Source organism: Myxocyprinus asiaticus, chromosome 8 (genome assembly GCF_019703515.2).
Source record: "Myxocyprinus asiaticus isolate MX2 ecotype Aquarium Trade chromosome 8, UBuf_Myxa_2, whole genome shotgun sequence".
Classification (NCBI taxonomy): domain Eukaryota; kingdom Metazoa; phylum Chordata; class Actinopteri; order Cypriniformes; family Catostomidae; genus Myxocyprinus; species Myxocyprinus asiaticus.
In genome coordinates, this window is record NC_059351.1 from 29337008 (window position 1) to 29350224 (window position 13217).

A 13217-nucleotide genomic window follows, 5' to 3' on the forward strand; every position below is an offset into this window, starting at 1 on the left:
ACCAATCATGAAAGGAAAAAACAAAGGACTACAAATCTAACAAGGAACAGGGAACTAAACAAGAATTTTCAAAATAAAAGTCTACACACAAAAACAGAGAATACGTGACAAAATAACAATCCATGAACTCATTTTCCTAATGCAGATCTCGCTTCTATGGTCTCAACTACATCAATGCAAGTCCTAAACCCTGATCATAAACCATGAAAGCCTCTCAAGCTTCCAGGCTCTTGTTTCCCTGAGGGACACCTGTACATTCATTGAAGTCTCACCTATGACACAAAATGGCTTCCTTGCGAAGCGAAGTCGCCCCTGCCATCCTCTGTATCGGCAACAGCAACCAGCGGACCAGATCCGAATTATGTATTCCAGCCCAAACACAATGATCATCACAAACTCCTGCAAGACAAAGAAAAGACACAGTGAGGTAAAAGCAGGACATGCCTTGGACACACCTACTCATTTATTACTATTTTCCACATTCAAGAATAACAGTAAAGTCATCAAAACTATGAAATAACACAAATGAAAATTAGACAATAATGTAGTGACCAAAAAAACTAAAACAACAACAACAACAAAAAAAATAAAACCCTCTCATATTTCAGATTTGAACATCTTCAAAGTAGCAACCCTTTTTCTAAATTTCACCTTCTATATTTTCAAAGATTACACTCTCGGCATTGTCTCAACCAACTACATGAGGTATCCACATTAAATGCTTTATAAACAATGTTGAAGGAGTTCCTGTGTATGTGACTAGTTAACTAGAAGGTTTCCTTTACTATCCAGTCCAACATTAATCGTCATTAAATAAATAAATAGATAAATAAATATTAATATTTTAGTTTTGTTACATAGGCATGGCATAAATTTTCCCTTTAACTAATTTCAACCATAAGTTTTCAGATCAATGTTTTTTAAGATCATGATGAATATTACTTCAGTCAAGTGTGTCCAAACTTCTGACTGTCAGTGTACATACAGACATACATCTTGCACAACAGCACTTTTACTACAAACACAGATTGAGGTATCCTGTGGGTCAGATTATCAGACAAAAATGCAAAATAATCTGATTATGGATCCATCAGTGAGCTCTGATTTCTGAAGCAGTCGTACATCATTCAATAAAGAAATTATTTTCTAGAATCCTCACATAATTTCCCTGACTCTATGCACACACATACACTCAAACTCATGCACACATACAGCAGCAGATGTTGACGGTTAGGCCTAATCACCGAAAGGAATTCTATTTAAGGGCCTCACTTCCATTAATTCACAGAGGTCAATGGCCACTTTAAAGACCTCTATTAGGTTGACTGATACCTTGACTTTGCATTTTCATTGAAAGAGCCAGCAGTGTCACAGAAAAAAGATCTTCCATTATGATCAAGTCTGCAGATATAGTTTGCACCAGAACACTGACAACAGATCATCATCTATGTTTGGTGTCAGCTGAGTCAATAATCAAATCCGGTCCATTTGTTTGGCCATCATTACCAGTACACAAACCAACAGGCTTCCAGGAAGAGAGAACCAGAGTAACTGAATAGTCCTAACAGGGGGCGAACCTTTGATCGAGTGTTTGTAAGGGCTTGAAAATCAAATAACGATTGACAATATTCCAGCATTCTGCATTCAAGCCAGGGATCAAATTCTGACAAACAAATCACAAAGCTTGAAAAAGAGAATGTGTATTGTCTAAGCTTGACCATGCCATAAGACCTATCAAATTACTGTAGACTTACTATAAATCAACATCAAAGCTTAATGATGCAGTATACCTTTTGCTTAAGAATGCACTATTAAATGGCTAGTTCATGAATCAAAGTGCCATGCTCAATAAAGCCACTCAATGCAACCAATAACCAAAACTTAAATAAATAATAATAATAATAATTCAATAAATATATACAGTTGAATGTAGAGTTGGTCAAATGGTGTTTTGTTATAAGATCATCAACATCTGAGTTAAAATCTCTTGAAATTTATGTTTACTTTTTCAATAAACTGAGTAGCTGCAGAGCATTTGCTTGGATTTATTTTGTGATTTTAATGACTTAACTTGACCTGTACTATACGGTGCTATTACATAACATCCATAACCCACTATGTTTCGCTTCTAGTAGGTGAAGAGCCGCCCGGCAGAGGAAAGTATAGCATATTGAGCTGTTTGAAAAAGTTACCTGTCAGGACACAAATAATTTTCAATGAGAGTCTGTGATGAGTAGGAGGGTGGGGCCGGGCCATGACTACACATGCCCGGCCCCCAATTGGGCTAATCAGCCGAGGAGAGGGATAAGTGCAGCGGAACACGTGTTTGTGTTGTGTGTCTTTTTGTTTAAATTAAATATTATTTTGACTGTTCAGCCAGTTCCCGCCTCCTCCTTTCCCATCCTTAAACTTTGCTACAGAGTCAAATAGTCTCTCCTACTTAAAATCCTGTAAAAATGCCTCTGATGAGAGATAGAGTAGTAGAGAGGGTGTCTGAGTGTGGTTCACAAGCAAGCACCCCAAGCTGCCCTATAGAACATTGCCTAAATATAGTACACGATCCACCACTGTGTGTGAAATAGTCCAGTCTGAGCTTTTTGTTACTTTAAATCTTTGTATTTTTATGCTTTATATTGCTGGAGTTTTCAAAGTGACATCAGGGACCCCCAGGAGGCTGTAAGGGGGTGCTAGGGGGTCCAAAGAAAATCTCAGAAAGAGAGAGAGAGAAAAAAGTTTATTTTCTAAAATTTAGGAAAAATATCAATTAATTACAAAGCTAATTCCCTTCGAACATCAAAAATACACCTATGACTTATTACTGATACATTTGGAGTAGTTGGGTGTCAAACAACTGAATTTTTAGATTTAGATAGATTATAAGACTCAACACATAAAAGGATCTGCTGTATTTCAAGCTAACACAAAGATGTCACATATGATGTTGCTGTTCTCCAAATCTTTTGACACACGACCGTTTTCATGCTTTACTGTATGAGTGGTGAACATTTTGTTTAGCTTGTACTGTAGTTCAGTTTTTACCAGGATGAAGAGACTTTGAGAGGCCATTTCCTGGTGATCTGGAATGGTGGAGAAGACAGACAGCACCAAGCAGCCGAAAACCAGGACAAACCTGAAAATAAATAAATAAACAAACAAAAACTGATTATGTCACTGTCATTTAGTTCAATTGACAGTTTTATTGAATAATTTTACACATATGCAATTAAAAGTTTTAAAAGTTTCTGTATTCTACCATATGTGCTACCAATCACAGATTTATATCCCATTGACACTTTTTTTTAACTGACTTTTCTCATTTTATCATAACTCTAGTTTCTGACATCAGGCAGGCAGTATCGCAGCATCAGGACACGTACCAGCCGACTCCATGACAGCTTCTTCCCCCAAGCAATCAGACTTTTGAACTCCTGATCTCTCACGATCAATATACATCAGCAATGCACTTTATCAATCTCACACTGGACTGTCATAAATTATATTCTCTTAACAACCAGTCCAAATATTGCAACGTCTAAGTACCATAACTGTAATTTTCCATCTCGTCAATATGAAAAATGGCACAGAGGAAACCGGCATTCAGAGAACAACAGTGTCTGGATATTTGAATTATTGACCCCTTCAAATAAGGGGCGGGAGTCATCTGTATTTGATCAAAGAGGTCTGTGTCAGCTTCCTGATTTCTCTCTCTCTCTCTCTCTCTCCCTCCCATTAGCTTAATCCCTCCTACTCGATCTAGTCCTGTTCCCACTGTCACTTACAATTTCAACATTTTTGTTTTCCCCTTTCCCTGTAAATTCTCATGCCCCAATCCCCCTTTTCTCTCTCTTCTTCTTTCTTTTTCACCCTCTTGCTGAAATTGTCTCCCACGTGTTGCACCAAGTGACCTTTAATTATCTGGAGTATTGTGGACATTTATGAACAAACAATATAGAAAATAAAATTAAGAAAGAAAGTAATACAAATCATTACTGGTTTAATTGAATTCAGTTCTTTTTTGTCTGTTTGTGAAGCTACATTTATGTCACATATGTTTGAATTTTTGTTCTTGTTTCATATTTTGATTTATGTCTATTATTTTGTCATGTCTTTTATTTTGAAGTTTAGTTTCTTGTTCATGTCATGTCTTAGTGCACTGTTTTCTGTCATCATTGGTTACAGGTGTTTCTTGTTTGCCCACTGCCCTCATGTTTTTAAGCCCTCATTTTAGCCTTGGTATTGTTCCTTGTAATGTTGTTCATTTAGGTTCTTTGCTCATAGGTTATGTTGTAATTACATTAATGGTCATTGCCAGCTTTCATAGTTTTTGTTTTGTTCATGTCACAGTCATGTTTATTCATTGTTTTGTTCTGTTTTGGTTTGGTTCTTTTGGTACTTTCACATTTTTTTTAATAAAAAACACTTCATTTATTCATCACATTTCCAAATCTGCATGCTACTTTATCACAATTGGTTAGGTTTAGGTTAATGTTTTAGGTTAGGGAGGTACGTTTATCTCTTAAAGCCATCTAATATTCACCTAATATAATCTTTTATAAACCTTGTCTGATTACGACACCATTTCACTCACTTTTGGCGCCCCCTCTGGACATTTCACTGGGAAACTGCAGCCAAACATGTAATAAAGCTCGAAATTTCGTTTTGCAAAAGTGTTGCCACAGTCACGTTATGTGAAATAGACATGAAAGCACCAAAAAAAAAAAAAAAAAAAATGTATTTTGATTTAATGGGATCTTTAAATACCTGTGAAAAGGATCAACAAGACAGATCACTCAACTTTTCCTTGGCTAACCCATCTCTTAGTAAGATTAAAACGTTGATCACTAGCATAGAATCTCTTGTAAGCAAAAGAGCATAACAGCCCACAGGCCCATGACACACATTTCTATGACCTAATACATGTGGACAGAACTGAATAGATCAAAGAAAATACAACCTTGACTGAGTTGAAAAGTCTTTGCTGCAGTATGCAGTTGTCAAAGAGCTCTGCAGCCAGCGGCATTATTATGAGAATCATAATGCTCATTCTCAAACCTTTCAATGCTGCACATACTCTCTTTTCTGTACATTTTGGGATCTGTTCTATAAAAACAGCACTACTTTGCAAAATCATCATTACAGCAATATAAGCAGAGATCATATTTATTGAAAATGTTTACAAAAGTGGGGCTATATGTTTCCCATGGAAAGAGGAAAAATGGGCGCTATGCACCGCTACGGAGACTTCTTTTGAGAAGTGCTGAGCCTTGACTGTATGGTTGAACTGGACACTGTTTAAACTGACTAAAGTAAATGAGAAGAGGCAGTAATTTAGGTCATGTGAGAAGGGGCTCATAAAGCAGTGGACGTGAAGGGGCGCCTCACCCTTTGACCTGCTCTTTGCTCAGGACACAGTGTCTGAGCTCTACTACAGAGCGAACAGGGCAGAGGGCAAAGGGCAGTGTTTTCCATAAACTGTCATATGGCAATGTCATTGCTGCTTGTCTGGACTGGCTCATAATTCCTATTCTACATGAACAATATAATTTTCCAATAAAAGACTGCTCCATTCTCAAATCTCATTCACTCACACATATTTAAATTTGCAGTGGTTAAAATACATGGAAGAACCAATGTGCACAATTTCTTCAACTTGATAACACAGGAAGTCTACATATTGTTTCTGAGATTTCCAGTACCCTAGGATCAGACACATTATGCCGACTCACTGACAAGCACATTTGTCATCAGATGTTTTTGCATCGGCTCAAATGTGTTAACCTTCCGTTGTTGTGTGACCAGAAGTGCATTGCGTCAGCAGTGTGGGAGATCTGGATTCGGGAACTGGGTTGAAACCATGTAGTAATCGCATTCCATAATCAGTGAAGAGCGCAATTTGGAAGTTGTGTTTTTACCCCCTTACATTACATTTTTACTCCACTGATGGTTAGGTTTAGTTTTGGGGTTTGAGTTGGGGGGTACAGTTTATAAAATGTGCATTCCTCTTCACTGTATTGCATTCTATACAGCTGAAAACTCGCTTCACAACTAGCTTTTGGCGCCCCTCTGTGGACATTTCACTCGGAAAAAGAGCTCACATGGTCCCATACGCCCAATAGTACTTACCGCTTTGGCCGCTGAGGGCAGTGTTTCGCATTTTGGTAAGCACTGACCGATTTTAGCTAAGGAAAAATCAAACTTATGTTTACTACTTCACTGTGATATCAGTCAGATTTATTTTCTCCGCCCGCCATGTGGTGTCAGGTGCACTCACTGTACTGCACTTAGGCAAACAAAGATGTTCTCACGGTCGCACCAGATTCGAATGGGCGAAGAGGAAGATATCAGTGAATTAACACTTTGGTCGTTTCTTCACACAACGTTATCGTATGGCTTCAGTAGACCTGAAATGTAGTGCATGCGTGTTAAGGATGATTTTTATGGTGCTTTTGGAGATTGACAGTCACAATCACGATCCTCTCATCCCTCAGTCTTGTATTTCAAGGATGAAAAAAACACGTACTGGTTAGGAATGAGGAGGGTGAGTAAATGATGCAAAAAGTTTTTTTTGGTGAGCTATTACAGTATGTATTAACATTGCTCCTACAAGCACAATCACTTTTGTATTCTATTTGTTTATTTTCTATTTATTCTATAACTTTTGTTCAATAAGTACATTAGTTCAAATCTTTTATTTATTAAGTAACACAGAAAGTACGCAGAAAATAACAATGTAGGCCTAATGACAAAAAGTTAAGATTATATGGATATTATTATATCAAAATTATAATTTCTTTCCATGAAGAGTATAATTTTTTATTATACAGCATAACAGTTAACACTGAAAGAATGCATTCAGTTTTCATTCAAACTTTTTTGTGACATGAAGCTGAAACAAAAGTTGTTTTAAAAGCCTTTTTTCAATAAAAAACTGAAATATTATATATATATATATATATATATATATATATATATATATATATATATATATATGCAGCATTTATTAATTTTTTGATAATGTTTATTTAAAAATATATTTTATTGTTCATTTTCTTTCTCATTACTCGTTAACTATTGTTAACTTACAGTATTTATAATTTATTTATAATGATAAAAAATGTATTACATAGAAATTAACATTAACCAAGATTAATATACTGTATGCTATAAAAGTACTGTTATTGTTCATGTTCACTACTGCGTTAATGGTAATACATGTAAATACAGCCTTACTGTAAACCAACTAAATAAATGAAATTAAAAAAAAGTGCAGTTATGACATTTGCAAAAAACACCTTTAGATGGATTGTTGAAATGAAATAATGGAGAAAACAGCTTTCAACATACATTACAATTATCTGTCATGAAAACAGAGCCTGCCTGTTTTTTATCTAAAACCAGAAGTCCTTTAACACAGGCTCTATTATTTAAAGAGGGCTCCTATGCTCTCCTGCCTCTTACTCAGATAGGACTATTTCAGTGCAGTGCCCGGGGTTGAAATGTCCTTTTTTTTCAGAGCAAAAGGGAAAAGAATGAGTGCATGACACTGAAGAAGCTCCCCTCATCAATCATCCAATAGTCCTAGCTAATTACTCAACCCTGTTCGCCTGCCCTGTTCCCTTTTACCTGCATGTCATTTTCTGTCCTGGTGGGCGACAGTTGGTGTCTGTAGAGTGTCATGGCCTTTGATGCTAGAAGAGAGGGTCTTAACATTTAAATGCAGACCACAGTAAACACAGAGACACATGCACAAATACACACTCTGAAGTGGCAGTTAATATGCATCATTTTGCATAATTAAATTGATTTGTTTGAAGGTGAGTGCCAGAGACGAGTGACTAAAGAACCAAATCTCTCTCTTTCTCTTTCTCTTTCTCTCTCTCCCTCACCCAGATATGTATCACACCATAATTTTTTTCCCATTTGATGTTCAAAACAGCAGATGTCTGAAATTACATTTCTCTTATTCATTGTCACTGTAATTTATATCACAACATGACATTAAGCAGTTAAAATCTATAGTGACCCAACAAATTAACATGTTTATGACATTGTTTAATTCAAATAAAATAAATGTATTTGTAAAGCCCATTCACAATACTCATTGTTCCAAAGCAGCTTTACAAAGAAAAGTGCCTTACAAACACTCTCAGTGAGCAAGCCAAACGTAACAGTGGTATGGAAAACTTAACTTGCATGCATGTATGAAGGTATGGATGCTTTGTGTAAATATTTTACAGCCCAAGGAGGGTTCCCCAGCTGAGCCTTGGTCCCTACCAGGATTTCTTCCTCATCTACATATTACACTAAAAAGAACCTTAAAAAAATTTGAACCTTAAAAAAATTTGAACCTAAAATATATTTGATTCATGTGGTTAAAGGCAAAAATATTATTTAACATGTCTGAATTAACCTGAATAGGCTCACATTAGTTTACACCATCAAAACTAATTTTAAGGGTTAGAAACCTAAAAACATTCACCTAAAAATGTGCCTCATATGATAACATCTAAAAAATTTAATTTAACATCACTGAATCAGCCTTAAATTATTTTAAGGGTTATAAGGTAGAAATAGCTCCTTAACCCTTTCATACGTACCATCACATATATGTGACAGTTAATAACTGGCCCCCACAGAAGTGCATCACACATATGTGTTTCTGCAACAGCCGCCAATTATGTTACAAGCTTCCAGATTCAAACCGGTTTTCACGCTGCTAGCCAAGCACCTATAATTCATATTTGCACAAATTTGAATCATACAGTCTTTTCATGCACATAATAAGTTTATTTTACACTCTAACATCCAAATGGTCACCAAAGTACCACAATAAAAAGTTTACAGCTCAAATACGCATAGTCAACACATCAAACGCAATCATCTGATGCATGGGGCCATGTTTGTTTACATTAGTGGTTATGCAGTTGTCATTCTTCACACAAACAGCTACTCGAGCAGTCTTTTCAAGCATATGATATGTTTATTTTATGTAACAGACAGCCAAACTGTAGGAGAATTTAGACCCTACTCATGAAAAGGTTAAGGTAACCATTTTAGGCTACCAATTTTTAGTGTAAATGCATGCATTTTTAATTTGCACAGATGATATTGATGGTAATGTTGATTTCTAATAGAATAGGAATCCATGCAAAATATGCAAATAGTAGGGATGCGGGCAGAGTATGACAGTGTGTATGGTTTTGTTTAAGCACAAAACCAGCATATTTCTCAAAGTGCACCATGAAAGTGATACAAGCAGCGTATAATTAAATGGAAAGCAGGGGAAAAGAGAGACAACTCTGGTATTGCCCGTAAAAACTATTTTCTACTCTAATGTGCTGTCTAGTGGTCGCTAAGCACTTGTGTGTGAGGCACGCTGGATCACTCTTCACTCAGCAACAAAGACGACCCAGTAATCCAGCAAACAGCAGTGATTCATGAGCTGTCCGTGGTCCTGCACGCAATTATACAAGCTGCACACAGGTCTATAATGAATATCACACAAAGTCATGATCACTGAAGTCCTCTCTATGTGTCCTAGAGAGTTAAAGAGGTATACTGTATGTATTTAGCTGTACCATATCTTTTACTTTTTTCCTCAGGGAGGGGAAAACCCTGAAAGGGCAGTCTGAGGTCACATTTAAAGCTGATGCAAGAATAAACTTTAGACAGCTGTTTTGTATTTATGTAGTTGACACATAATGTGTACATGGATTTTTATTTTTATTTTTTGTTTAACAACATGAAGATTTAAGGTTAAAATTGAATACGAATGCATATGGAAAAGTATACTGTATATTACATGTCCTGAAATTGGTTACCATTTCTTTAAAGCTTATCAAGATTTTAGGTTACAATTTAATATGAATGTATAACAAAAAGTATATATTATATGTCATGTAACTGGCCACTATTCCTTTAAAAGAACCTTTCTTTTTGCATTTACTAGTCCATTTTTAAATGTGTGACATTTCATGTAGTAATTTAATGAGGTCATAAAAGCTACATGTATGCTGTAATAACCATAAAAGAATCAGCAAAATGCTGAAAATGTGGTTTATATGGAGTATAGCATCCCACCACATGACACATCAACTTTCCAAAAGTATTTCATGTCAACAACCCATGTATAGCTGCATATGTGGTGTGAATTTTAATTATAAACTGACTTATTTTATTCACATGCAGTACAAAAGCTAAAGGATACATTTGGAGTTGTCATTGTCACTCCCTTGTTCTGTAACCTTACAACTAGTGGTCCCCATGCCAACAAAATCTCCAGAATTCTCTAAATGTAAAACAAAATATGTGTAGAAGCTAGCTAGCTGTTTCTTTGCATATGAGTGAAGGTCAAAACATACTCATTTAGAATGCAAGCGCTTCTATGCAAGCTCAGTTCTGTGCAATGTTGTGTTCTGAAATGTGTCAGACTGCAATTCATAATGCAGTGCAATACACACACACACACACACACACATATATATATATATATATATATATATATATATATATATATATATATATATATATATATATATATATATATACAAAAATATTTTTTTGCACCACTAACATCAACAAAACGGAAATGCAAAATGGAAAGATGTCTTTTCAATGTTTCGTTAGCTGAATGATCAACATCAATTTAAACAACAGTACAACCCTTTAAAAAGACTGTAAGTCTATTCCTCACAGCCTCGTTGTTATTACAATTTGGACAAAAAATCTAATTGTGATTATTTGAAGAAATATTGCAATTTAAACTGTAATATGATTAAAAAATAGTAAGTGATTCCTTCTGACCAAAATTAAGCCATAGGCAAACATGCTCTACAGCCAACAGAAACAATGTTCAATACAGGGTATTCACACTGGACAGACTAAAAAAATACAGTGAAACATAGAAGGTTCTCATCACATTCACATTGTATCTGTTCACTGTTTACCTGTTTTTGTCCACTTTGTGAAAGGTTTTCAGACCACTTTTCATCATTATTTTTTGGAACCCAATAATCCCAGCCTGAACTCAAAAAGTGAACCTATTATTAAGAAATGTTTACAGAAATATTTTTGTATAATAATAATAATAATAATAATAATAATAATAATAATAATAATAATAATTATAATTATTATTATTAGTTATACAATAGTACCATATTTCTTTAATAATTTCTTAACTTGCAGTGTCATTGCTATGCAGTGGGGTAAAACTCACAAGCTTTTATTTTAGTGGAAAACTGAAGGAAGACTTTTGAGTTTCTGTTTGTAGTTGATAATGGCCTTTTAATGCAGCAAAATGATCTCATCCACTCTTCTGTCCACAAAAACCCAGTATTATGGCATTACTTGAGATTTGGATTGTAACTTTTAGTGCCCAGTCATATTTGGAATTACGTAAATGTGTAATTAGTGAATCTAGACCGCTGTAAATGTGACACGCTCAATGCACGTTAGCAAACCAAACCGAACAGAACTTGAACACCAGAGGGAATTTGTGTGCATCAAGTACAGAACCACTCTAAAAACATTGTATTAAAGGCCTCTTGTATGATCAAACTATGTCTAATACACTACAGACAGAACAGAACCACTGTTGAGCCTCACGTGTGCTTTGAGTATGTGTATGTTATTTAATTAATTAAAATGCAGCCCTTGTGGTTTGATAAACACACTAGGTCACATTGTGATTTAGATTTTATTTAAATTAATTTCTGTCAAAAATTAAATATGGTGCTGCTCTAAATAGGGTCCATTGGTCGAACAAACAGACAGTCCTACCCCAAAAACATGCTGCTGGAGTCAATGTTGCTGTTTCGGGATGTTCAGGATGCTTAATCAAACAGAGCAATGTTCTGATAGTGCCAAAGAGCCACAGTATTTACACTTTTGGGGAAATCAACTGTAGCAAAACTTGCACACAGGGAGGGAAGGAGGACACAGGGAACTGGGTTTCTTCAGTCTCAGGTAAGGCTTTTTAATTGTCAACTTTCTGAGCTTACAGCTTCATAATAACTCAATAGATTCACAATAAATCATTATCTTCACAATAACTCATTAGCTACACATCAACTACCAAGCAGGACTCTAGATCTCTGGCTCTCTCTCTCGATCATGAGGCATGATCCTTTTATGCCACTCTCCCCAATCTCACTACAATTAGAGACAGGTGTTAGTCATAATTTGTCTCAGGTGTATGCACCCTTAACGCTCTCTCTCTCTCTCGAAGGATGCTCGACCACGCCCCCGCGATACATCCGGACTGCCTACCACTCCCACCCCCCCACCCATTTCTGGACAGGAAGTTGGCAACAGCCATCTGCGCCACTGGTCTGTGGACCACCTTGAATTTAAAGGGCTGGAGTGCCAGATACCACCGGGTGATCCACGTGTTGGTATCCTTCATGCAGTGGAGCCACTGGAGTGGGGCGTGATCTGAGCAGAGAGTGAGGACCGACCATTTGATGGCAAGACACTCCTTTTTAACGGTGCTGTACTTAGTCTCCCTCAGCGAGAGCTTGTGACTAATGTACAGCACTGGGCGCTCCTCCCCCTCCACCACCTGCAAGTGTATGGCCCCCAGCCCCCTGTCTGGAGCGTCCGTCTGTAAGAAAAAAAGGGAGAGAGAAAACAGCGGACCCCCACAAAGTGAGGCTTTCACTTGCGTAAATGCCTGTTGACACTGCTCCGTCCACTGGACTGGGTCTGGAGCTCCCTATTTAGTGAGATCAGTCAGTGGGCTGGTGACGTCCGAATAATTAGGTACAAATCTCTTATAATAGCCAGCCAGCCCAAGGAACTGTCTCACCCCTTTTTGGTCTTGGGCCTCAGGCAGGTCGCAATCGCCGCAGTCTTGTCAATTTGGGGACGCACCTGCCCGTGGCCCAAGTGGAACTCAAGATACCGTACCTCCACCCGTCCAAACGCGCAATTCTTGGGGTTTGCTGTGAGTCCCGCTCGTCGCAGCGATCTCAAAACCGCCCTCAGACGTGGCATAAGCCGAATGCGGTCTGAGGATTCGGTCCATGAGACGCTGAAACGTAGCCGGGGCCCCAAACAAACCGAACGGAAGTGTCATAAATTGGTGTAATCCAAACAGTGTGGAGAAGGCAGTTTTTTCACGGGAAATTGGTGTCAAGGGGATCTGCCAATAACCATTTGTCAAATCCAATGACGAATAAAATCGAGCAGTGCCCAACCGATCGAGCAACTCATCA

The 13217-nt window shown here is 37.0% G+C and overlaps 1 protein-coding gene across 1 annotated transcript in view; it reads right to left on the bottom strand.

Moving 5' to 3' along the window:
• LOC127444908 (potassium voltage-gated channel subfamily KQT member 5-like) overlaps positions 1 to 13217 on the bottom strand; it is a 204641-nt gene that overhangs the window by 63200 nt on the left and 128224 nt on the right. The window contains exons 2-3 of the mRNA XM_051704562.1: positions 3040 to 3130; positions 273 to 399 (exon numbers count right to left, since the gene is read on the bottom strand). Of these exons, the coding sequence (XP_051560522.1) occupies positions 273 to 399; positions 3040 to 3130 (218 nt within the window). The remainder of the gene's footprint in view (positions 1 to 272; positions 400 to 3039; positions 3131 to 13217) is intronic.